Source organism: Onychomys torridus, chromosome 1 (assembly GCF_903995425.1).
Source record: "Onychomys torridus chromosome 1, mOncTor1.1, whole genome shotgun sequence".
Taxonomy (NCBI): Eukaryota; Metazoa; Chordata; class Mammalia; order Rodentia; family Cricetidae; genus Onychomys; species Onychomys torridus.
In genome coordinates this window covers 29,614,585-29,641,186 of record NC_050443.1, presented here as the reverse complement: position 1 = coordinate 29,641,186, position 26,602 = coordinate 29,614,585, and the positions used below count along the sequence as shown (strand labels likewise).

Sequence of the window (26,602 nt, the reverse complement as noted above, 5' to 3'; positions counted from 1 at the left end):
CAGGAGACCAGAGCCACGCAGTTTCCGTCTCTAGACTACATTTCCCAGAAACACACGCGACGCCACACAACTTCCGGCGCCAACCTGGCCCTTACTGTCCTACACAGAGAACAGTGATTCCCTGATGTTGCCCCGTATCATGGATGGGGCTTGTTTCCACGATGTTAGCCCTTTGTGTTGTGAGAGTTTCTGTCCGAGGTTGTGCTTGTTTTGTCTAGGAAACTCGCTCACGCAATTTCATGTGCGGAGCGAGCCCCTCGGCCTGCCCCAAGCAGTGCCCTGGCAGGAGTCCAAGAATGGACTCCATTTTCCTCGCCAGGTCCCATCGCGGACTACATTTCCCAGAAACGTCCGCGAACTCAAAGCAGCCCCTTCTTTTGCCTGCGGGACCCTCGTTGTCCGGGGCAGGAAAAGTGCGCGGGGAGCGGCCTAGGCCCTTGTTAGGCGCTACAGGTGCTGCCCTGGGGTCTGAAGAGAGGTAGCAGTCGGGATCCGGGCTGTCAGGCCTGTGGGAGTTGGTCTAGCTGGGTGAGCAGTAGCGAGCTCTTGGCTGTGTGTGAGTGTGACCTTAAGTGACCCTAGGGCGCCACGAGTGCGCGGTCTGATTTTTAGGTTTCTCTGTGAACTTACTCAGAGCTACTGGGCAAGTATACACATTTTCGTTATTAGTGTGTGTGATTGATAACTGTGCGGCAGTGTGTGTAGGTGTGATTGCGTCCCCGTGTGTTTGGACAGAATGTGTAACGGCTTAACTTGTGTGTTTATGAGGGATGTATCAGAGAATTAGTAATTATGCCTGCATGACGTTGGCTTGAGGGGGCTGAGTGTATGTATGTATATACTATGTGTACTGGGCGCTTGTGCCTGAAGATGTTTGAGTGTGATGATGTAACTTTATGTTAACTTTATGGTTGGAAGATGAGTATAATATTGTCAGGCTGACAGTGTATCTGAGAGGCTGTTGTGTTCTGTTGGATGTGTGATTTTGTATAATTTTCATGGGGGGAACCGGAGGGAAATTTAACTATTGTGTGGCTCCGTAGTGAGTGTGTTATTGTGACCATTTGTAGCGCTGTGTGGTTTTATGTGGTGTATTCACGTAAACGTGTGGATGTGGTTGTATCCTCAGGGTAGATGTGTTACTACTGTCTCTATTCGGCCATATGTTGTGCTATTGTTTGGGTACAACGCACAGCACAGGCGGTCAGCCACTATCATCTTGCCTTGCGTCAAGGAGCAGGCAGATGCATTTGCTATCTCAGTGCCCCGCTGGCTGGCATCAGCAGCCTGCGTCTAGGTAGATAGTGTGTTTCTTCTTGTGGGCTAATCAGGACTTTCTCACAGCCCTTCAAGGAGACTCTATGGGCTAGTGAGGACTTTCTCACAGCCCTGGAGCAAGCAAGTCTGAACTCTATCGGTGCAGAATAGACTTCAGATTCAAACTGGGAAACAAGAGTCAGTTGTGGGCTCCCACAGTATGGTGTGGGTGTGAGGAAATATGGGATCCCTGTGGTGGGTGAGTGACTGGAGTCATGGATTTGTAGGTGTAGGATGCCTCTGCCTGACCAAGTGACTCCAATTTTCTGTCCTAAGAGACCCAGTAGGATGAGATCTGATTCTAGTCTTGGACAGTATTGGCTTCATTCCTTCTCTGACTCCAGAAATGCCCATGACAACCTAGACTTCTTCTCCCTGGTGACAGGCATGAATCCAGGGTGACCTTTCATTAAATGGCTTAGTACCTTACGATCCTTCTTTCTTCCGCAGCTCAGCCCCTCCAGAGGTGCCCAGGGGAGAAACGAGGAATGGCTGTGGACCGAGCAAAACATAAGGTGCACGGGGTTCCTTTGCTGTTCTCTGGGATGGACTTGTGTAACACAGACTCATAAACTGACCTGGGTCTTCAAATTTCCCTTCATGAAAATGGTGTAAAACTCGGGCATGGACACATTCTGTCTTCATTCTGTATAATGGTCACGTGTTAATTTAGGAAATAGATATTTCTAAAGGTTTTTTCTTTCAACACACATCTAAAACATGGTTATTTTCAAAGAATTTCAGAATCAGGATTGAGTTAAATTTTCACTACACAAAAATAAACCATTTGATCAATTTCCTTCTCACATTATTTTCAAGGGTGGGATCTTTTACAGCATTAACTATTTCATATATTTCCACTAAAAATTATGCATGTCAGTTGTGTAGTTTGGTTGTTGTTTGCTTTGTTTCTTTTTTTGAGACAGGGTGGTCTCAAACTCCCTATGTAGCTGAGGATGACCTTATTTTTCTGATTCTCCTGCCTCCACTTCCCTGAGTGCTGGAATTATATGTGTGAGTCACCATACTTTAAAAAACAAGGTTCATATATTTTCATTTTTGTGTATGATTGTTTTGTCTATATATATGTATTATGTTTAACACCTCATATGTGCAGTGCTTGTGGAGGCCAGAAGAGGGCATTGGATCCTCTGGGACTGGAATTATAGAAGGTAGTGAGCTATCATATGAGAGCTGGGGACAAAACCTAGGTCTTCTGAGGAGCAGGAAGCATTCTTAACCACTGAGCCATCGCTCAGCCCCCAGTTTTGAGTCTTTTGAGTCATTGGTTGTGTTTAGTTCTGAGACAGGGTCTCACTGTGAAGCCAGGCTGACTTCAAACTTCAGATTCTCTTGTTTTAGCCTCCTAATTACTAGGTTCCAGGAATAAGCTACCATGCCAAGTTCTATATAATGATTTGAGTCTTGCCTTTTTTGAAAAATTCCATATTTCCTAGATGAGAGGCAGGTCAGTTTCTGTAAGCTTGAGGCTAGCCCCTGTTCTATTAATTGAGAACTGTGCAGTGAGACCCTTTTTCTTAAAAAAAAGTTAGAGTAACCTTATTACAGATAACTGTATGTAGAAGGATGTTTCTGCCCTGCCAGCCAGCTCCCAAATAACCACATGGGGACTTACTATTAATTATTATTATTAATTAATTAATTAACTAATTAATTAATTAATTTTGGTTTTTCGAGACAGGGTTTCTCTGTGTAGTTTTGAGCCTTTCCTGGAACTCGCTTTGTAGACCAGGCTGGCCTCAAACTCACAGAGGTCCACCTGGCTCTGCCTCCCGAGTGCTGGGATTCATTATTAACTCAGCTGATAGCTTAGGCATTTTTCTAACTAGCTCTTATAGGTTAACACATTTCTATTAATTTACTTTCTGGCTTGTGGCTTTATTATCTTTTCTCTGAACTGCCTATGTTACTTTCCTGCTTTATCTGTGCCTGGCTCACAACTCTCTGCATCTCTGCTCTTCATCCCAGCATCCTCTCTGCCCCCCAAATCCTGCCTAGCTGTTGGCCACTCATCTTTTATTAAACTAATCCAAGTGAAAACTCTTCATAGTATACAAAAAGATTATTCCACAATAGCTATAGATTTGACATTGTTTTCAGTTTTTAAGTTTTATCAAAAGGTTACTGTAGGCAGAGTTCTTCTGTCCTGCAGCTGCTCTCAAATAATCACTAAGAGACTTAATATGAATTATAAATGCTCGGCCAATAACTCAGGCTTATTACTAGCTCATTCTTACATTTAAATTAAGCCATATTTCTTATCTATGCTTTGTCACATGGCTCATGGCTTGTTACCTTCTTTTCTTTTCTTTTTTTGTTTGTTTTTTGCTTTTTGAAACAGGGTTTCTCTGTGCAGTACTGGCTGTCCTGGAACTCACTTTGTAGATCAGGCTGGCCTTGAACTCACAGAAATCTGCCTTCCTCTGCCTCCTGAGTGCTGGTATTAAATGTGTGCACCACCACCACCTGGCTTGTTACCTCATTTTCTACACATCCTCTTCCTCGGCAGCTGGCAGACTGGTGTCTCCCCTGACTCTGCCCTTTTTCATCCCAGTTTCCTCAGTTTGATTGTCCCACCTAACTTTATCCTGCCTTTCTATAGATCAGTCAGCTTCTTTATTAACCAATGAGAATAATGCATATTCTAGTGTACAGAAGGATTATTCCACAGCATTTCTCCCTTTTGTCTAATTAAAAAAGGTTTTGGCCAGGCAGTGGTGGCACATGCTATTAATCCCAGCACTTGAGAGGCAAAGCCAGGCAGATCTCTGTGAGTTCAAGGCCAGCCTGGTCTACAGATCCGGGACAGGCACCAAACCCTGTCTCAAAAAACGGGGGGGGGGGGGGGGGGGGGGGGGAGTTAACCTTAACAAAGTAAAACTATATATAACAACACCAATTACAGTATCTGGTATATTTGTATTTCACAAAATTAAATACTCTATCATTCATCTTATCTTTCTGAGTCCAAAGTTTTGTATCTAATTTATCTTTTATCATAACTAAGGAAAACTATAACTATCTAGTCTTCAACTCCATCAAAGACCCCAGAAGGGTGAAATGTTACCTAATAACAGGGACATCTCACTACCTGACAGTTACCCAAAGTTCCTCTCTAACGTTGGGGCATCCAGCTGTGGCCCATAGGCCTGGCATATCTGACAGTTCCCTGTAGAGCAGGGAATTCTGAAGGACTGTCCTACCTTGTCTTGATAAAATTTGGCAGTCACCTAGAAAGGTGCAAGAATGCACTGTGCTGGTCCAGTTTGGACAGTAACTGTCAGCAATTGAGGCAAGGGCAGTTTCTTTGCTCACATGGCCAGCTTGTGCCATAAAGAAAACAAATTCCATATGGAGTTTCTTCAGTGTCCATCATCTTGTCTGAAGTAGATTGGTGTTGCCAGGAGCAGATGTGTCTCACTGTCATGAAAAGCCTTAGGTTATTAAACTTTAAATGCCTTATTCTCTATGTCTTTGTTGAAGTGTTTTAAGACCATCTATATAAATATATCTGTGTATGACCTTGAAAACATGACTATAAGTTTGAGTATTATAGATGACTATTAATCTGTATTTTTAATTGTACATTACATTTTTAAATGAGCTGCATAAGCACAATACCCCAAGCAAAAGAAGACATATATATATATAATAAAATTAACTCTAAATTCGTATCAATAAACCAAAATCTATACCAATGTAAAATATTTAAGATTAATAATTATTTTTTGGATTAAAGTAGATTCAATAATCTACTCTTTCAGCTTCCTCCCTCAGCCCCACCTTGTGGGCGTGACCATTACTGAAGCCTCAATGGGGTTTGGAACTTCCAAGCCAAGGCTGGGATGGCTACCCACTACATCTCCCCCTTCTGTCTAAATAAGAAGGTTCTAACCTAATACAAGACTATATGCAAAGAAGTGGTCATCAAATATTGTCCAGGAGTAATGACGGATAATGACCTAGATAAGTTGGAATTACAATAAATGCAAACAATATCAAGCAAAAAACACATACTAAAATCCAGGGAAGTCTAGAGCGTGGCTAGGTGGCATGTTACAAAGATCATTCCAAAAGGTGTCCTATCCTAAAGAACCTGAGTCTAATAGTATATTCTATCTAAGATATTATATATGTATATATACTAAGTTGTAACTATAACTGCTAGTCTTCAACCTCATCAAAGACCTGAGAAGGAAGATAATAATAATACCTGAGAAATGGGAGAAGGACGCAAGCAACTTTCGCGAGTCTTGCAAGAGTAGACAGAGACAGCTGGCAGCCTGGACAGTCACCTAATGTTTCTCAGTATCGTTGGTGCATTCAAATTGGCTACAGGCCTACAGTATCTGACAGATCATTTTCAGAAGCAGGAATTCTGAAAGACCATCTTACCCTGTCTTGGCAAAGTACAGTGGTCGCTTTCCTTGTGTCCCGCTTGTCCAGAAAGGACAGCATTTGTACTGTCAGCAGTTGAGGCAAGGGCAGTTCTTTGCCCTGTAAGCCATTTTGTTCCAAGAAGACAAACTTCCAAATGGAAATGTCTTAGAAGCCCAACATTCTCTCAGGATCAAATTGGTGCTGGCAGGAGCAATTGTGTCTCATGTCAACAGAATTTTAAGTTATTTAAATGCCATATTCTCTAGGTCCATGAAGTGTTTGAAGATTACCTGTCTATCTGACCTATGTATTTATAAATCTGGATAACCTAACTAACATAATTATAGAGATGACAAGCATAGGTGACAATAAATCTATGTCTTATCTACCTAAACAACCTAAGGACTAAGGCTTCCTATAAATAAGGCAAACAGTCTGTAAGCAAATGTACAGTAAAAGGACAATGACTTTAAATTGTGACAATACACAAAATATCTTTAACAGAGGTAGGAATGTATAATGCAATATGCAATATGATAATAATACTAAATATATATCAGTATACAGAATATCTTAAACAGAAGTAGAACATATATATAGTATGACAGATATAAATTTACATTTGTATCAATATACAAATATTTCAAATAAGAGTAAAAATATGAGTACGTTATAACAAACATAGTTCTGTATTTGTATCAATATACAAATTATCTTAAATAGGAATATAAAAAGTTTATATTTGTATCAACATATAAGAATTCATAACAGTGCAAATTACAGTGCAAATTATCTAAGGCTGCTATTTTACTAAATTTGTTTACTAATGTATATGATAGTCTACCATAATATCTTACACCTATCCATTCCATTTCTTCTTTTCCCTTTTTTTTTTTTTTTTGAGACATGTTTTCTTTCCTTAAGGAGAATACTGAGTTTAATATTTTCTTCCACCCCCAACCCTAGAACCATCATCCATAACCCTGAGAAACATGAAACCTTAGGGAGAAGTCATTTTCTTAGGATTGCTTCCTGCTGTTTAGGGGGCGATGGTATCTCTGTTGGGTATTATGAGAAAGCTCAGATAGTTAAATCCCAGTTAGACTAACAGTAGATTCTGCAGCAACTCTCAGAGTAATGGATAAGATTGTCTGAAATTCTGGCAAGAAGTATAGTATGATGATGATTACCATGGCATCATTCTGGATTGTGTAGAGTTGTTGTTGTTGGGGCCCCATCTTCCTTCTGGAGACTTCAGAGATTGCTATTGGAAAAACTTATTTTTTATCAGAATGGAAGGTTTGGATTTAAAGATGACATGACATGTAAGAAAGGATTCCAAGAAATCAAGAGTAAGCATGGTGAGAATTAGAATCTTGAAGACAGTGTTCCCTTATAATTGGTTTCCTTCTGTCTCACACCAGAGGGCTCTTCTGATATGGGACTGAAGAATCTCTCAATCTTTTTTTTAAATCAATATGCTTGGGTTTAGAGAAGGAGTGAGCCAATTCCATCTCCAAAGCCAGCTTGGTTTATCATTGAATTGGAACCACAACTATTCTAGATTGATAGAGATATAGATGTTAGACAGTGATATCTTACCCTGTGTAGATTGGTACCAATAGATTCTTTCTTTCTGCTGTAAACATCTGGATATCCAAGGCCTTATGATTTCAGGAAGATGGGTATTTCCATTATCCTGGAAAGACAAAAACAGAACCCTACCCCAACCTTTGATTGTTAAATTTTTCTTAAAACCTGAAGAGATGTCACATTGGTGGATGATCTTTTACTTCTCCTCATCAAGGGGTTTCTCCTGTTCAAATCGAATTTTTATTAATTTTGTTGGTATCCATAGCTTTTCTTCTCCTGCGGAAACAAAAGCAAAACCCCTTCCCCAACGTAGGACATATCCAGGTTTCCATTCTGAGGTCAACACATCTTTGAAATAAACTGGTTGGTTTAGCTCAGGAGTTTTGTCTGTCATCCAATGTCTCTCCGCAGCTGTTGTTCCTTTCTCATCAGCATTGAGAAAATTCAAGGTTAATAAAGCACTATGCAATCTATTTCTAGGAGTCATTGTTACCTGTTTCTGTTTATTTAGCATATCCTTTAAAGTTTGATTGGATCTTTCTATGACTGCTTGGCCTGTGGGATTGTGTGGTATACCTGTAACATGCTTTATATTGTAAAAAGCAAAGAACTATCTCATTTTATTGGAGACATATGCTGGGGCATTATCTGTCTTAATTTGTACAGGTATTCCCATGATGGCCACAACTTCTAATAGGTGTGTAATCACAGAATCAGCCTTTTCAGAACTCATAGGAGTTGCCCACTGAAATCCTGAATAGGTGTCAATGCTATGGTGTACATACTTTAATCTTCCAAATTCTGCAAAATGAAACACATCCATCTGCCAAATTTCATTTCTTTGTATACCTTTTGGGTTGCTTCCTGCAGGTAATGCAGTTTGGTTATAGAAGGAACAAGTAGGACATTTTTTTACAATATCCTTAGCTTGTGGCCAAGTAATGGAGAAATCCTTCTTCACACCTTTGCTATTTACATGGTGTTTCTTATGAAATTCTGAGGCTTCTAGCACATTACCTATTAGTAACTGATCAATCTCATCATTACATTGTGCTAGAGGTCCTGGCAGACCTGTATGGGATCTGATATGTGTTATATATATATATATATATATATATATATATATATATATATATATATATATATATATATGATGTTCCCTTTTTCTGATGATTTCCTGGAATTGTATGAGTAATGAAGTTAATTCTGTATTATCAGGAATAAATTCAGCAGTTTCAATATGTAAAACAACTCTCTCTGCATATTGAGAGTCAGTGACTATATTGAGAGGTTCTGTGAAGTCCATCAGTACCATAAGAACGGCATACAGTTCTGTCTTTTGTACAGAGCTGTATGGACTTTGTACCACTTTACTTAAGTCTCCTGATTTGTATCCTGCTTCCCCTGATTTATTTGCATCAGTATAGAATGTGAGGACTCCGGAAATTGGCTTGTTTCCGTACAATGTGAGGAAGGACCCATTCAGTCTTCTTTATGAATTCTGTCCTCTTGCTTTTAGGATAATGGTTGTTAATCTCTCCTAAAAAGTTACTACTGTAGGCTCTCTGCCAGTGTTCATTATCTTTCCATAGTGATGAAATTTCCTCATTAGTTAAAGGTACTACAATTTCTGCTGGGTCCATTCCTGTCAACTGGCGAAGTCTTAATTTACCTTTTTGAATCAAATCAGAGATCTTTTCTATATAAGTCTTTAATTTCTTGTTTGGTTTACGTGGTAGGAATATCCATTCTAATATAATATCTTCCCTCTGCATCAAAATACCTGTGGGGGAATGTCTGGAGGGGAATATGACAAGAATGCATTTAAGTTCTGGATCCACTCGATCCACATGTGCTTCTCGAATTGTCTTTTCTACTAGAGCCAATTCCTTCTCAGCTTCGGCTGATAATTCTCTTGGACTACTTAATTCTTTGTCCCCTTCTAAAGTATTAGCCAAATTTTGTAGTCCATCTTTGGGTATTCCCATGATACCCAATAAGTTGGAAATGCTTCCTAACAACTTTTGAAAACCATTAAGGGTTTTTAATCGATCTGTCTCCAGTTGTACCTTTTGGGGTCTAATTTTTTGTAACTCTATCTTATATCCTAAGTAATTAATAGAATCTCCTCTTTGTATTTTTTCAGGAGCAATTTGCAGTTCCCATCGAGGCAAAACTTTTTTTACTTCTTCAAACATGTTTTCTCGTGTGTTTAACTTTGGATCAGCTAATAGGATATCATCCATATAGTGATAAATTATGGATTGTGGAAACTTTACACGAATTATCTCCAATGGTTTTTGCACAAAGTATTGGCATAAGGTAGGGCTGTTTAACATACCCTGTGGGAGGACCTTCCATTGATATCTCTTGACTGGCTGAGAATTGTTATAATTAGGAACTGTGAAGGCAAATTTTTCTCTATCATTTTTTTGTAAGGGTATGGTAAAGAAACAGTCTTTTAAGTCAATAACTATTATAGGCCATTCTTTGAGTAGCAGAGAGGGCAAGGGCATCCCAGTCTGTAGAGAGCCCATTGGCTGAATTACTTTATTAATAGCTCTCAGATCTGTCAGCATTCTCCAATTACCAGACTTTTTTTTTAATAACAAATACAGGAGAATTCCAAGGGCTGGTAGATTCTTCAATGTGTTGAGCATTTAACTGCTCTTGAACCAGCTGTTCTAAAGGTTGTAGCTTCTCTTTTGTCAAAGGCCACTGTCCAACCCAGACAGGTTTATTAGTTAACCATTTTAAAGGTAAGGCAGTTGGTACTTCTGAGAGTTCAACAGCAGTTGTGCTCTGTTTGTGTACAGCCTGAATGGTTGGTGACTTTTTTATAGCATGTTATGATATTACTCCTAGAAACATGCATTGGCCTATATTCCTTTTTTGAGAGTGTAGGAATTTTAAACTGGGTATTCCACTGTTGTAACAGATCTCGGCCCCATAGATTTACTGCTACATTTGCTACATATGGCTTCAGCCTTCCTCTCTGTCCTTCTGGACCTATGCATTCAACCCATCTCGAACTCTGAGATAGGGTGCCAATTCCTAAAAGTTGGACATCTACCTCTTGAAGAGGCCAATTTGGATGCCATGATTTTGGTGTAATTATAGTCACATCCACAGGCCCTTGTGTCTACCAGGCCCTCCAGAACCAAGACATTAATTCGAATTCTAAGCTTTGGTCTTTGTTCATTTATGGAAGTCTGCCAAAATATTTGTTTTATTGTGTTCTTTGTAAACTGTGATTCATCTATCAGAGCTGTTTTATCATCCATTGCAGTATTGGTTTTTACAATAGGCATTGGTTTATTCAGTTGTCCTGGAGAGGAATGTCTTCCACAGTGGCTGGGAATGTTCTTACCACATTTGATTTGGGGGCCTGCAAGAGGCCCCCTGAGGCGTTTCCCACCAGTAAAGGGTTGCCTCGTATATCTATTTTTGATCTGCACTCACTGGTCTAATGTTGGCCTTTGCCACATCTTCTACATAATCCAGGAGGTGGTTGGGGTCTCCTGTTTAGGCTATTCCTAGAAGGAGTATTACTTCTAGGATTACCCCATGTACAATTTTTACTTATATGACCTGGTGTACCACATTTAAAACATTTGGTACCACGGGGCCCTCTTTCACCTCTGGGATCTGTCTCTCCTATCCAAGCCTCATTACTGTAGTTAATAGACTCAACACCATTAGTATACTGAATCCATTCTTCCAAAGGAGCTGATCTGATCTTTAACGGTGTAAATATTCTTTTGCATTCTGCATTAGCATTGTCAAATGCCAAGGACTCAGTTAATACTTTTCTTAATTCTTTATCTAACACAGCTTTTGTTATAGCTGTGTTCAGCCTTTGTTAAAAAATCAGTGAAGTGTTCATGAGGTCCCTGAAATATCTTTGTGTATACCTCAGTTGCTTTTCCAGTTTCTGGAATTTTTTTTCCCAAGCATTTAGAGCTGCTGTACGGCATAGAGATATTGTATGCTCTTCATAAATGGCTTGTACATTCCTGTCAGCAAAACATCCCTCACCAAGTATTTGATCTTGGGAGATCTCAAAACCTCTGAGTTTACCTTGTTGTTCTAAATTTCTTGCCTCTTTTCTCAACCAGCTTTTCCACTGTAACTGCTGGCTGTATTCTAGAACAGCTGAAATTGACTGATGCCAGTCATCTGGAATGATTCTATGTGAGGTAGACCACGAATTTAACATCTGTTTTACATATGTGGAGTGTATCCCATATGTAACTACTGCTTCCTTTATATTTTTAAAGTCCTTTGTTGAAATTGGTTGTAAGGTATATGTCGTATATGGCTCGTGGTATGTGTCATCTGCTGGCTTCTCGTGGATGATAACAGGATAAGCCATTGTGTGAGAGCCATTTGGAGATGTTACAACCTGTATGGCCTTGCCCTTCTGCTTATTAGGTCCCTTGTCATGTTTATTAAGAGTTTCCTCCAGGGCTTGTAAACAAGCACCTAGGGTCTGTTTCAGGGAGTAAACCTCCTCTCTTGTAAGGGATTCCAGATTTTTCATGGAATCATGGAAGTTTTTATGTTCTTCTGAAACACATGATTCCATGGACCTTATCTTATCAAGTAATGATAATTTTTTTTCCTTATATAGTGTCTGAGTAGCTACAACTTCACTCTGGAGAGTTAGTGTTCTATCCATTAAATACTCATATTTATTATCAATAAAAGCAATTTTGGGTACAAGCTTGTTTTGTAAATTCTGGTTAACAGATTCCAGAGAGAGAATCTTTTTCTGTAAGTCTTCATTGCTATCTTTTAAAGCCTGTATCAGTCCCAATAATGACTCATCTTTGTTCTTATTATTAAACCAGTGTTTGAACACTGTGTGAATTATTACAATGAATGCCAAAATGGTACAGGCCAGATATGCCTTAGGGAGGTCATATATTTCCAGGAAAATCATACAGGCAAAAAGGTTTTTAAGTTCTTGTAGGTAATGTTGTCAGCCATATTACAAAAATTACTCAAAATTTGTTAGTCAGTTTTAAGGTGTAAAATTATCAAGTACTTTCACTTGAAAGTTTACCTTTCCGTGGTTTTGGGGGGTGCAGTAGCACTTTTCAGCCAGCAGGAGGCATTGGTATAGCTCCAAAGCAGGGCCTGCTGGTGACCTTGGCTGGCGGCAGCTGAAGGCAGGAGCCAAGATGGCAGGGAGCCGTCACTCAGGGAGGAGTGGGAAGGCCTCACTCAGCGGTTTCGCTGGTCTGGGGGCTAAGCTAGGGAACTGAGACTGGACTAGCTGCTCCCTTTTTTGGGAATGGAACCGTGTAGGCATTCCCAGGTTAATGGAACTTTGCAGGCCGGTTTAGGTACCTGCCAGCCGGGAAGGAGGCTGAGGGAGGGAGCAGCCTAGGCCTTTGGAATTTGCCCCACGTGAGATATTGGTGAAATTAGTAAGGCCACCCCACGTAGTTAAAAGGGAGGTTTATTTTGTGGGGTAACTTACAAATGAAGGGATAGGTTGCAGGGTCTGGGAAAGGTATGGCGCAGTCCGGCGGTGTTCTCTGGAGAACTCTGCTTGGTCTACCTCCAGTGTCCAGTGTCCCAGAACCAAGAGAAACCTCTCCTCTCTATCCTGGGTCTTCAGCTTCCTCCTCAGCCCCGCCTTGTGGGCGTGACCATTACCGAGCCTCAATGGGGGTTGGAACTTCCAGGCCAAGGCTGGGATGGCTACCCACTACATACTCTTGTATCCTATCATTTCTGTATTCCTCTCTTTTATTTTTAGAATGAGATCCCTGAATCTAACTCCTTTGTTCAGCTTTTTTCCTGGCTATTACCAATAACAACTTGTAACCAATGCCCTTTAAATGATAATAAATATCCATAACCCATTTTGGAGGGAATGTGGGCTCAGTTTTTCTAGACTTCTTTCTGCAGATTGGAGGAGCTGATAATGTTTGAGGGGACCTTGAGAAAATCAGGATAATTTGCTGTAGTCTTCTGTGAGGCTGGATCATCTCAGTCAGCAGCCTGGAAGCTGTTCTGGATGCTGGATCCCCTGGGTCATCTTTTTTTTCTTTTTTTTTTTTTTCTTTTTTTTTTTTTTTTTTTTTAATTTTTACGTACCAACCACAGATCCCCCTCTCATCCCTCCTCCTGCTCCCCACCCCCGCACTGGCCTTTCCCCCACCAACCCCTCCTCCAAAAGGGTAAGTTCTCCCATAAGGGGACAGCAAAGCCTAGTACATTCAGTTGAGGCAGGATCAAGCCCTTCCCTGCTGCATTAAGAGTGAGCAAGCAGTCCGACCACAGGTAATGGGCCCCAGAAAGCCAGCTCATGTACCAGGGATAGATCCTGATCACATGCCAGGGTCCCCTCAAACACACCCAGCTACACAGCTTTCTCCTGTATGCAGAGGGTCTAGTGCAGTTCCATAACTAGTTTGTGAGTTCCTATGAGCTTGGTTCAGTTGTCTATGTAGACTTCCCCATCATGCTCTTGACCCCCCTTGCTCATATAGTTCCTCTTCCCTCTCTTTGACTGGACTCCCAAAGCTTGGCCTGGTGCTTGGCTGTGGGCCTCTGCATCTGCCTCCATCAGTTACTGGATGAAGGCTCTGTGATGACACCAATTACAAGGGTAGGGCACTTCAGGCCCCTTCTCTACTACTGCTACTAGTCTAATCTAGGGTCGTCCTTGTGGATTCCTGGGAATTTCCCTAGCACCAGGTTTCTCCCCTACCCCATAATGTATCCCTCTCTCTCTTTCATTGCCTTCCCACTCCATCACTCCCCCAGCTCAACCATCCTGTTTCCTCATGTTCTTCTCATTCCCCATCCCCTCCCCTCTATTGCCCACCCCCATCCCCAGTTTACTCATGGAGATCTCATATGTTTTCCATTCCCAAGGCAATCCATGCATCCCTCTTTGGGTCCTCCTTGTTTCCTAGCTTCTTTGGAGCTTCTCTGGAGTCTGATTATCCTTTGCTTTACATCTAGTGTCCACTTATGAGTGAGTACATACCATGTTTGTCTTTCTGAGTCTGGGTTACCTCACTCAGGATGAGATTTTCTACTTCCATCCATTTGCTGGGCCATCATTTTCATTGCTGTCTATCCCCTTTTTGTGAAAATATGTAAACTTTTAAAGGTAACATACATATCTGTATTAGTACAACTATAGATTATCCATGTACACAAGTCAGTTAAAGATGATTCTTTGTTATGTGTTGTTTGAGCAAGTAAAATATTTATCATGTGTCTTGTAGTTCTTTTAGGTGTTTGTTTGTTTGTTTGTTTGTTTTATGTTTGTAGCCAGGATGTTTGTGTTCAGGGGTCTTTGTCAATCAAACATGATTTTCCTTAACCCATAAGGTTAAGCCTCTCATTTCCTGTGGAAACAAAAGCATAACCTCTACCCCAAAGTAACATATCTTTTGACTTAAATTTTGAAGTCAAGATGTTTTTAAAATATATAGGTTGGTTTAATCAGGCAGTTTCCATAATTCAAGGTCTCAAAAAATTAATGACACCACAATAATATACAGCATCCAGACTCTCTGTGTATTTCCTATTTTTATGTGGTTAATAATTATATTTCTTATTACTCTATTCCTTTTTTTTTTTTTTTTTTTTTTTTGAGCTGTGGACCGAACCCAGGGCCTTGTGCTTGCTAGGCAAGTGCTCTACCACTGAGCTAAATCCCCAACCCCCATTACTCTATTCCTTTTTAAGGGCTTTTTCTACCCTTTTTCTTTTCTCTTCCAAGCCTACATATATTTTTAAACACACTGTAACCTCTTTAGAGGTTGTTTCTGTCTGAATCTGTCTTTACTATATATCTGTAACCTTTTCTGTCTATATGAGCAAAAACCCTAAACCTGCCATGCAATAAGCTGGCAGAGTTCTCAAGCTGCCAGGCAGTGGCTAGGAGAAGCCTCTCTATGTTGCAGGTCATGTGAGAGACTGTTGGACCACCACACTCATGGTGGCTGGAGGCCAGCTCCATCTCACAGGCAGCTGTTTTGGAAATGTGTCTCTGCATTGCAGGTGGCATGAGACTGAGATTAAGAAGCTGCATCTGGCTCTGTTTCTGTGTGTTGAAACCTTTTTAAGACCTTTTGTGGATATACGCCAGATGGTGGGCACTAGGTTGCTTTTAAAATATGTTTAAAGGTATCCTGATATACATATAAATAGTTTCCTAAGGAGTCAGGGAAGGACTATATGGTATATATGTAACAATGTATAATATGGTTTTGCCAATTAAATTTTTCAACAGTTATTGATAAATATCTTCATTCTGGCTGCTAACTTGCGACCCTTTGGTATTGCAATATTGGACAAATCTAATGATAAAATGATAAAAGATGATTTAAGAATAATCACATACAGGGCTAGGGATGCAGTTTAATTGGTAGAGTGCTTGACACAGCACTGACTGGGTTCAGTTCTCCAAGACCACATTAAGCAGCTATAGAGGGATGCAATCCTCTAATTCCAACACTTGGGAGTTAGAGGCAGGAAGACTAGATGTTCAAGGTCATCCTTGGCTACATAGTGAGCTCAAGGCCAGCACAGACATATGAGATCCAGTCTCAGGGTTAAGGGGAATGTCTGACAAGATGGCTCTGCAAATAGTGTACCTGCAGCACAAATCCTAATAGGTCTTAATAAAAACCTGGAGCCAGGTATTGGGGTAAATGCTGAAAGATCAGAGAGACAAAGGAACAAGCCACAGCCACTTCTCACCTCACCAGTTCCTCAGCCTAAAGGACTGAGCTCCTGTTTGCTCCTGCTTTATTTTCCTTTTCTCTGCCCAGCCATACCACTTCCTGTCTCAACCTCCCTAGTGCTGGGATTAAAGGCGCGTGTGCCTCCCAAGTACTGGGGGCAAAGGCATGAGATCCCAAGTGCTGGGATTAAAGGTGTGTGCCACCACTGCCTGGCCTCTATGGCTAACTAGTGGCTGGCTTTGCCCTCTGATCTTCAGGCGAGTTTTATTTGTTAGAGCATACACAAAATATTACCACATGTGCCTGCTACCAAGTCTGATGATCTAGGTTCAGTCCATGTGACCTACATGTTGGAATGAGAGAACTGGGATTCCCACAGGTTATTCTCCAACCCCCACTCATGAACAAAATAAAAATGTAATTTAAGAAGTATAACATACATTTTGAAAGTATAGAAAAGCAAGTTGTCATGGGATAGTTTTTTTAAATGCACACATTTGTTTAAGCAGAGTTCTCATCTGATTAGGAAGTAGAACATCACCAACACTGTGGAAGCCCTGTTCTTCTCTACTTGCTATCTACTTCTCCCAAAGATAACCTTTATTTTTCTTCTGTATCTGTCGATTAATTTTACTTATACTCTATTTTACATAAGCAGAATCACAGAATATCTATTCTTTTTGTTGGTTCCTTTTGCTCGGCATTGTTCAGTACTATTGTAATGTCCTTTAAAATTTCATTGTACAAAGTCAGATAAGGTGGGACCTATAATCTCAGTACTCAAAAGGCTGAGACAACAGGAGCATGAATTTCAGGCTACATAGTGGATCCAAGCCAGCTTGTGCTGCATACAATACCCAACCTCAAAAAACAATTCTTCTTTCATTGTGGACTATAGCACAGCCTATTCCATTATTGGCATTTGAATTGTTTTCAAAGTAAGATTATTATGAACAGGGCATTTTGTGTCTTTCAGTACACATATGTTATGTGCTTCTTTTAGGTATATCCCCAGTAGTAAAATTGCTGGCCCATAGGTTATCATGCTTTCCACTAGAATTGATGTTGACTTTCCAAGGTGGTTGTATCAGTCCCTATTTCCAGTTGCAGTGTGTGAAAGTACACATCAAGACATGAAGTTCCCCTAGAGAAAAAGAATAGTTCATAATAAAAATAGCTGGGAGAGATGGTACAAGCCTTTAATCCTAGTACTTGGGATGCAGAGGCAGACAGATCTCTGTGAGTTTAAGGCTTGCCGGGTCTACATAACAAGTTCCAGGCCAACAAAGGCTACCTAGTAAGACCCTGTCTCAAGTAAAATAAATAAAATGCAATGTCATATAAAGTATAGTGTAGTCAGATTTTTCTTTGGGCTGCCAGCTCACAAATAACGATACAGAGACTTATTATTATGAAAGCTTGGCCTTAGCTTAGGCTTATTCTCAACTAGCTCTTATAACTTAAATTAACCCATTTATATTAATCTATGTTCTGTCGTATCATGTTACCCATGTTCCATCCTGCACCCCCTGTTTCCTCTTTGTGTCTTGCTGGCAAATCCTCATGCCTAGACTCCTCCTTCCAGTCTCTCTGTCCAGGAGGCCCACCAATTCTCTCCTGCCTGGCTATTGGCCATTTAGCTCTTTATTAAATCAATCAGAAGGCATCTTAGACAAAGACACATCTTTACAGTGTAAATAAATATCCTGCAACAGTGTAGATAGTATTTGTTCCATATTCTCACTAAGAATTCTAATAAAGAAAGTAGAGATAGTTATTATCTGACTGCTTTAAGCATTTATTATAAGACTGGTGTAGTTTCTAGGGTATTTCTTTCCTTACCCAGTCTTATTTTCTCAGAGCCTCTCCTGTGTAGCAAGTCTTTCTCTATATCATCAGCTCCCAAATAATGACACAAAGAGTTATTTTGAGAGCTTGGCCTTAGCTTAGGCTTGTTTCTAACTAGCTCTTATAACTTAAATTAATTAACTTCTATTAATCTGTGATTTGATGAGGTGGCAATATGAGTCACTTAGTGGGCAAGACCCATGGAGAAGCCAAAATCATGTCTGCAAACTAGTGTTTCCAGTGAGAGAATGGAGAATGGGGTGATCGTTCCAAATGTTGAAAGATTTTTTAGCTGTGAAATGAGGCTGTGGAATCATAATTAGTGGATATTACAGACCTCAGGGACTCTTACAGCATTTATAAAACATGTTTAAGTTGAAGTCCAACAGGAAATGTGGGTCATATTGACTTTGTATATGAATCATTAGTTTTATTTATCTCAGAAATAAGGACAGTATGATAATGGATGGTTCCAACTAGTGTATATAAGCTGTTCAGATTGTACAATTAGAAGTCAAAACATTTAGCCACCAGAAAAATAATTTGTATTAATAAGAAACTTTATTTATTTGTTTGTTTGTTTTGGTGCTGAGGATTGAGAGCAGGGCTCTACCAGTGAGCTACCTCTAGTCCTATTGTTTTGAGACTTGACCTCACTATGTAGCTAAGACTGGCCTTGAATTCAATATATAACCCAGGCTGAGAGCTCAAACTCCGAATCAGTCCTCTTGCCCCAGCAGCCCCGGTGCTAGGGTTATAGTCATGTATCAGCATGCTTGGCTTTCTGTCATCTGTTTCTGAATGAACAGAGAATGCAGAGGTACTGGTTGGTTCTTGGTGACATCAGTATAATGGCCCATTTGCTAAACCCCTCAACACAAGAGCAAAGTTTTGGAAGTATATTTTGTATTATACAGCTAGAGTGTGTGTTTGTTATTTCAGAAATCGATGGTGTTCAGTGACGTGTCTCTGGACTTCTCTCAGGAGGAATGGGAGTGCCTAGGCCCTGCTCAGAAGGACTTGTACAGAGATGTGATGTTGGAGAACTACAGTAACCTGCTTTCAGTGGGTAAGAACACCTGTACCAACAACTCAGCGTTCTCTGGAGTGTCTGCTTCTTCCTCAGTGACTTTCTCAGCTGCTTTTCAACTTTGCCACCTGAATTCCTGCTCCTTCTTTGCAAATTAATGGTTTCAGCTGGGCTAAAAAAAGAAGCCTGGGAAACAGGCAGCTCCAGTGGGCTGTGGCTGAAGCTGTTTCTTCAATTTTGACTATTCCTGTTATGGCATCTCTTGCTTGATGATCGAGGATGGATTTGTTTCCCACAGCATAACCGTGTTCCATATCTTTTCTTGTAAGCAGGACTTCACATTCCCAAGCCTCAGGTGATCTCTTTATTGGAACAAGGCAAAGAGCCCTGGATGATTGGCAAAGAGCTTACAAGAGGCCTGTGCTCAGGTAAGTGAGAAACACTCAGCAGAGCAGTGCCTGCAGGGATAACTCACTGCTGATGGAAGAAACAGCACCTTTGAGATGTTATTTTGGAAGTTTCTGCCAAGAACCTGGGTCTAGTGAGAAACCAAGTTCTTCCAAAAACATTTTTTTAGTTGCATGTATTTATTTATTATATGGGGTGAATGTGTAAAGGTCAAAGGACAACTTGCTGGAGTTGGTTCTGTCTCCTTCACATAGGTCCTGGGAGCAGACTCAGGTCATCCAGCTTGTTTTTACATAGGTACAATTACATAACTGGCATCTCAGTCTTTCCTTCATCCAGAGGTCAGATAGGTAAAATCCCAACCTTCTAAGGAACTGAGTAAGTGTGGTGTATGTCAAAAGAGTACATGAGCCAGGCGGTGGTGGCGCACGCCTTTAATCCCAGCACTCAGGAGGCAGAGGCAGGCGGATCTCTGTGAGTTTGAGGCCAGCCTGGGCTACAAGTGAGTTCCAGGAAAGGCGCAAAGCTACACAGAGAAACCCTGTCTCAAAACAAAAAAAAAAAAGATTACATGAATCCTCTGGAAAAACAGTCACAGGTAGTTGTGAGCTGCCTTATGGATGCTGGGAAATGAACCTGGGTCCTCTGCAAGAGCATCATATAGGCTTAACTACCAGACCATCTTTCCAGAACAAATCCTGAGGCTCTCTAAGTCCTATCTTGAACTGCCTCAGTAGCAGTACAAAGATACTGCTGTCATTCAGAGTCCCAAGGGCTTTTGAAGTTCTGTGGCAGAAAACGGGACAAAGAACAAGGTGGTACTATATGTTTATCTTCCTAGCTGTAGGCAGATTTTTCTGTCCTGCATGCCAGCTCCCAAGTAACCACACAAGACTTATTATTAATTATGAAAGCTTGGCTGATAGCTTAGGCTTGTTTCTAACTAGCTCTTATAACTTAAATTAACCCATTTCTACTAATCTACTTCTTTTACATGGCTCAGTTATCTTTACTTTGTAATGCCCATGCTGCTTGCTCTGTGTCCCTGGTGTCTCTGCCCTTCTTCCTAGCATTCTCTCTGCCCCAAAAATCCTGCCTAGCCATTGGCTGTTCAGCTTTTCTTAAACCTATCAGAGTGATATCTTCACAGTGTATAAAGAGATTATTCCACCAGGCGGTGGTGGTGCACACCTGTAATCCCAGCACTCGGGAGGCAGAGCCAGGCGTATCTCTGTGAGTTCAAGGCCAGCCTGGGCTACCAAGTGAGTTCCAGGAAAGGCACAAAACTACACAGAGAAACCCTGTCTTGGAAAAAAAAAAAAAAAAAATATTATTCCACATTTCCCCATTTTTGTCTAAATAAAAAGGGAAGGTTTTAACTCTAATATAATAAAACTATATACAGTAAAAATGATTATCAGGTAAGAATTACATTCACAATGTACAGTCTATTTGTAGTTGGCATACTTAGAGATATTACTCTATTATCAATATTGATAAACTTAAAGTTTTATACCTAAACAATTTTTTATTACAACTTGTATTACCATCTTAAAACAATCTTTCTAGACATCAAAACAGTTTCTTAGATAAATAATTTAAGCTTTTATGTCTCTCAGCCTTATAAACTTTGCATCTCTTATGTAAGTTTCTTTTCTGAATTTCATAGTAAGGAAAAGTGTAACACTAATTATCTAGTCTTCTGTCTCCATCAGCGACCTGAGAAGGATATATTGTTAGGAAAACTGTAACACTAATTATCTAGTCTTCTATCTCCATCAGCGACCTGAGAAGGATATATTGTTACTTGAGTAAACAGGAAGTGCTGAGGAAGCAACTTCCAAAACCACTAAGAAATGACAGAGACATCTGGCTGCCTGGACAGTCACCCTAGGTTCCTCTCTAACATTGGGGCACCCATCTTCAACCTACAGACCTAGACTATCTAACAGATTTTTCTGTGAAGCAGCAAATTTTTGAAGGACTGTCCTACCCTGTCTTGGCAAAGTTTGTCAGTCTTTTTTGTGTCCTACTTGTCCAGTTTGGACAGCCTACTGTTAGCAGTAGATAAAGGCAGTTTTGTGCCTAAATGCCTAGCTTTTGCTTCAAAGAAAGTAAACTACAATTGGAGGTCCTTCAATGCCCCTCAGCCTTTTTTAAAGTAGATTGGTGCTGCCAGGAGCACTTGTATCTCACTGTCATGAAAAGCCTTTTGTTATTAAAACATTGAATGCCATATTCTGTAGGTCTCTGAAGTGCTTGTAGACCACTGTCTATTTAGAATATGTCTCTGATTGACCTTGAAAATATATCTAGCATGGCTATAAGTTCGATTGCTATAGATGACTAACTACTAACCAGTATTTCTTTATTATCCTAAATAGCGTTCAAGGACTAAAACTTTACATTACATGTTTAAATGAACTGCATAGGTGCAATACCTTAAACAAGAAATAGAAACATATGATACAGTATAACAAAAATAACCTTTAATTTGTATCAATATACAAAAATATCTTAAACAAGAGTAGAAACATATACACACTATAAAAAAATAACCTTAAATTTGTATTAATATACCAAAATCCACACCAGTGTAAAATATTTGAAACTAATGGTTGTTCAAAAGTAGACTCAACAATCTACCTTTTTATCACATCATTTTATATTATATCCCCCTTTTTCTCTCCAGAAAGAAATCCCTGAATCTGAACTCCTTTGTTTAGCTTTCTCCCTGATCATGACCAGTAACAATTTGTCACCAACCCCTCTAAATGATAACAAACATCCATAACTCACCCAATGACTAAAACCACATACCCAGTCTCTGGGGACTGTGGGTGTCATGTTCTCTATACTGTTTACTATTGGTAGGGGTATTGTATCTTCAGGGGACCCTGAGAAAATTGGGATAATGTTCAGGTCCTGGGAAAGCTTAGCTGTTGTCTAGTCTTGGTGTGATGGGAAAATGTAGTAATTATCTGAAGTCTGGCTGGAGTAGTCTGTGAGGCTGGACCGTCTCAGCCAGCAGCCTTGAAGCTGTTTTGGATATAGAACTCTGAGGAAACTGCAACAGAGGTACTCTGAGAGGCTGGATCACCTGGGCCACGCATTTTCATTGGTGTCTGGTCCCCTTGCTCTGAAAACATAAACGAATCTACATATCTGCATTAACACAAGTATGAAGTGTGCATTGTACACAAGCCAGCCAAAGACATTTTTTGTTTTATGTTTGAGCAGGTAAACACATCACCTGTCTTGTAGTTTTGCTGGGTTTATGTCTTTATGTCTGTAGCCAGGATTTTCAGGGTATCTCCCCACATCAAATCTGAGCTCTAACAACCTTGAATGAATCCACAACCTTTTGTCTTCTATGGAAACAAAAGCATAACCTCTTCCCCAGCATAACAATATTTGACTTCCATTTTGAAATTGACATTTTTAAGATATATAGATTGCTGTAATTTAGTAGCTTTTATCATCCAGTGTCTCTCAGCACTAGTGTTTGCTCATCAGCAATCAAAAGATTTAAAGTCAGTACAACACCATGCAAGGTCCAGACTCCCTATGTATTTCCCATGTCCATTTGGCTTTTCATTTTTATATTTATTTTTTCTTTGAAGATCTTATTCATAAATTATTTTTTCTATGACTGTATCCATTTTCTTTTCTTAAGCTAATTTTTTTTCCCACGTGAACCTGCTTTACTACATATCTGTAATCTTTTCTGTCTTCATTAATGAAACTTAAACCTCAAAGCTTATTAGCTTATGGCAGCATGCTGGCGGCTCAAGCAGCCAGGAGACATGTCTCTGTACCACAGCTCGAATGAGAAACTGTAGGACTAGGAAGCCGTGTTTGGCTCTGTTTTTGTGTTTAGTACCTTTTTTTAAGCTTTCTCTGGTCTTATGTGGAAATACGTGCCCCTACATTGGACACCATTTGTGGCAAGTCTGCTGTCCCACCAGGCACTTTCAAATAACCACACAGACTTATTATTAATTATGGAAGCTTGACTAATAGCTTAGGCTTGTTTCTAACTAGCTCTTATAACTTAAAATAAAAATAACCCATTTCTGTTATTCTACTTCTTTTATGTAGCTCGCTTTCCTTTACTTTGTAATTAATGTCCATGCTGCTTTGCTCTGCATCCTTGGCATCTCCACATTTCTTCTTCCCAGTGTCCTCTCTGCCCCCAAAATCCTGCCTAGCTATTGGCCACCCAGCTTTTTATTAAACCAGTCATAGTGACACATCTTTACAGTGTACAAAAAAGATTATTCCACAACATTTCCCCTTTTTGTCTAAATAGAGAGACTGAGACAAGATAATCCCAAAGTTCAAACCAGGCAGAGTTATGTAGTCACATCTCAGGGGACCTCTGAGTTCAAGGCCAGCCAGGGACAGGTAATGAGACCTTATCTCATTACCTAGACCCAAAACAAATGAAAAGCCAAACTTATTATTTGTTATGCCACAAAATATCCAATAATTGCCATATATACGTGAATTTTCATGACTTGTACCCAATGCATTGTTTTTTACTAACTTCTCCAGACTATTCCATATTAAAAATAATGGTTGGTAACTTATCTCCACCATGCTCTCCCTATGCTTCCACATTATATCTTGTTAATTTCCCTGTGCTCTTTGTCCATTTTTCACATTAGACCAGTGATTCTCAACCTGTGGATTGCAACCCCTGTGAAAAACCTCTCTGTCTCCAAAAAGATTTACATTATGATTCATAACAGTAGCAAAATTATAGTTATGAAGTAGCAATGAAAAGAATTTTATGGTTGAGGGTCTCCACAACAGAAGGAGTTATATTAAAGAGTTGCAGGATTAGGAAGGTTGAGAACTGCTGTATTAGACAGATCTCATTTAGTGCCTAAAAAAAATGATGTTTACCTACTAGATAGTATATTCACTTTAGCTTTAGTTTTTCCATTTCCAATATGAAAGTTTTAAGTTTTTCCAAATAAGAGGGGAAAAGAACATTTGCTACTTTCTTTCCTTTCAGCTCTGGAGTCAATGTGTGAAAGCAAGTTATTATCTCTAAAGAAGGAAGTATATGAAATAGAATCATGCCAGAGGGAGTTAATGGGACTTAAAAAGCATGGCCTTGAGTACTCCAGTTTTAGAGATGTTCTGGAATGTGGAAGCCAATTTACAAGACAATTGGGATATCAAAATGGTCATTTAAGTGAAGAAATGCTCAGTCCTGAATACATGCCCACATTTGTTCAACAGACTTTCTTTACCCTACATCAAATTATTAATAATGATGAGAAACCCTACGAATGTAAGAAATGTAGAAAGGTCTTTACTCAGAACTCACAATTTATTCAACATCAAAGAATTCATATTGGTGAAAAGTCTTATGAATGTAAGGAGTGTGGGAAATTCTTTAGTTGTGGTTCACATGTTACTCGACATCTGAAAATTCACACTGGTGAAAAACCCTTTGAATGTAAAGACTGTGGGAAAGCCTTTAGTTGTAGCTCATACCTTTCTCAGCACCAGAGAATACACACTGGTAAGAAACCTTATGAGTGTAAGGAATGTGGAAAAGCCTTTAGCTATTGTTCAAATCTTATTGACCATCAGCGAATTCACACTGGTGAAAAACCCTATGCGTGCAAAGTGTGTGGGAAAGCTTTTACAAAGAGCTCACAACTTTTTCAACACGTGCGAGTTCATACAGGTGAGAAACCTTATGAATGTAAGGAATGTGGCAAAGCCTTTACTCAGAGCTCAAAGCTTGTTCAGCATCAGAGAACCCACACTGGGGAGAAACCCTATGAATGTAAGGACTGTGGGAAAGCCTTTAGTAGTGGCTCAGCACTTACAAATCATCAGCGGATCCACACTGGGGAGAAGCCCTATGAATGCAAGGACTGTGGGAAAGCCTTCACTCAGAGCTCACAACTTCGGCAACATCAAAGAATTCATGCTGGTGAGAAACCATTTGAATGTCTTGAATGTGGAAAGTCCTTTACTCAGAACTCACAGCTTTTTCAACATCAGAGAGTCCACTCAGATGAAAAACCATATGAATGTAATAAATGTGGAAAGGCCTTTAATAAATGCTCAAACCTTACCCGTCATCTGAGAATTCATAGTGATGACAAGCCTTAAGAAATGTGGGAAGACAGTTAGTAATGATTCAGACCTTATTCACCATCAGGGAATTCATGCTCATGAGTAATAAAAATGTATATTTAGTGTTACTTTCTTTGACATGGCCTGATTAGGTATTTATATTTCAATCCAAATGGTTTTAACTGTAGATTATGAATTCTAAGTCTACATTTACTTTCTTCCCGCACACCAATGCTAGTTGCTTAATAGTTCTGTATTTCTCCATTGCTTGGGCATTTGTCATACTGTTATTCATATTTTCTTATTTTTTTTAGGACTGTCTTTTATTTTATAAACTGTGTTTTGTGCTTGCGCTAATATCACTGTGTTTTAATTGTGTAACCTTTAATGACGTTAAGTTCTTTGTGGAATTCCAATGTTGTATTTGAGGCAGTCTTTTTGCTATGTTTCATGAGCTTATTTTTATTTTTTTATTGTAAGTGAAAAAAAATGAGAAAACTAGATAATCCAAAGCTCAAACATCAAAATGAACTGCTATATTGATTGTAGATGACAATTATCAAATTGGTAGAACTAATTCTGCTGGACTTTGCTTTCTAAAGACATGTAGTCATGGTATTGTGTTCTGCTTTTATCATGCTAAAAAATTATCATAATTGCTTTTCTAGCAATACAAAGTTTAATGGCTTACTATCTTTTTTAAATGACTATTATTCGTGTTGTGGTTGCTTCTAAATTTTTGCATTTATAAAAGCTGTCTCCATTAATATGACCCCGTCTATGTTTAGATGTTTAATATTTTGTTCCTTTTAAAACCAAAAACATTTCTTTTAATGCTGAATTTATTCACCTTTTCTCCTTGTATGCTATTTTGTTCCTTTCCATTAACCCTAATCCTACTGTCATGCCCAAAAGGTAATTACAGTTAGCAAAGTGTTATTTTTCCAGATTTTTCTTATATATGTTATTAGTAGTTGTTCCTTATTTTATATATGCAGTCATGTGTATGCATTGGTTTGCTGTGAGAACCCAATGAATTCATAAATATAAAGAACTTAGATCTATTCCTAGAATACAGTATAGGTTTAATAAAAGGTTTCTCTTGTCATTAGCATACTGTTTCATAGTTTTCTTTATGATTTGTGGAAAGGGTGTGTGTGTGTGTCTGTGTCTGTGTGTG

At 39.6% G+C, this 26,602-nt stretch overlaps 1 protein-coding gene across 2 annotated transcripts; it reads left to right on the top strand.

Moving 5' to 3' along the window:
- Positions 1 to 357: 357 nt before the first annotated feature.
- Positions 358 to 26,536, top strand: LOC118580135 (zinc finger protein 383). Of its 2 annotated transcripts, none has more exons than XM_036181933.1 (5): positions 358 to 528; positions 1,768 to 1,832; positions 18,822 to 18,948; positions 19,242 to 19,337; positions 24,341 to 26,536. In XM_036181933.1, exons 2-5 carry the CDS (start codon positions 1,806 to 1,808, stop codon positions 25,456 to 25,458), a joined length of 1,368 nt encoding a protein of 455 aa, XP_036037826.1. In that variant the 5' UTR covers positions 358 to 528; positions 1,768 to 1,805; the 3' UTR covers positions 25,459 to 26,536. The 2 variants fall into 2 exon arrangements, with proteins under 2 accessions (XP_036037826.1, XP_036037818.1); XM_036181925.1 differs by having other exon boundaries at positions 19,239 to 19,337.
- The last annotated feature ends 66 nt before the right edge of the window (positions 26,537 to 26,602 follow it).

Excerpts from the sequence above, each read along its gene's own strand:
- LOC118580135 (XM_036181925.1), top strand. The coding sequence starts at position 1,806 with ATGGCTGTGGACCGAGCAAAACATAAG. Across the intron at positions 18,949-19,238 it reads CAGTAACCTGCTTTCAGTGG|CAGGACTTCACATTCCCAAG; the intron begins GTAAGAACACCT and ends TTTTCTTGTAAG. Across the intron at positions 19,338-24,340 it reads TACAAGAGGCCTGTGCTCAG|CTCTGGAGTCAATGTGTGAA; the intron begins GTAAGTGAGAAA and ends CTTTCCTTTCAG.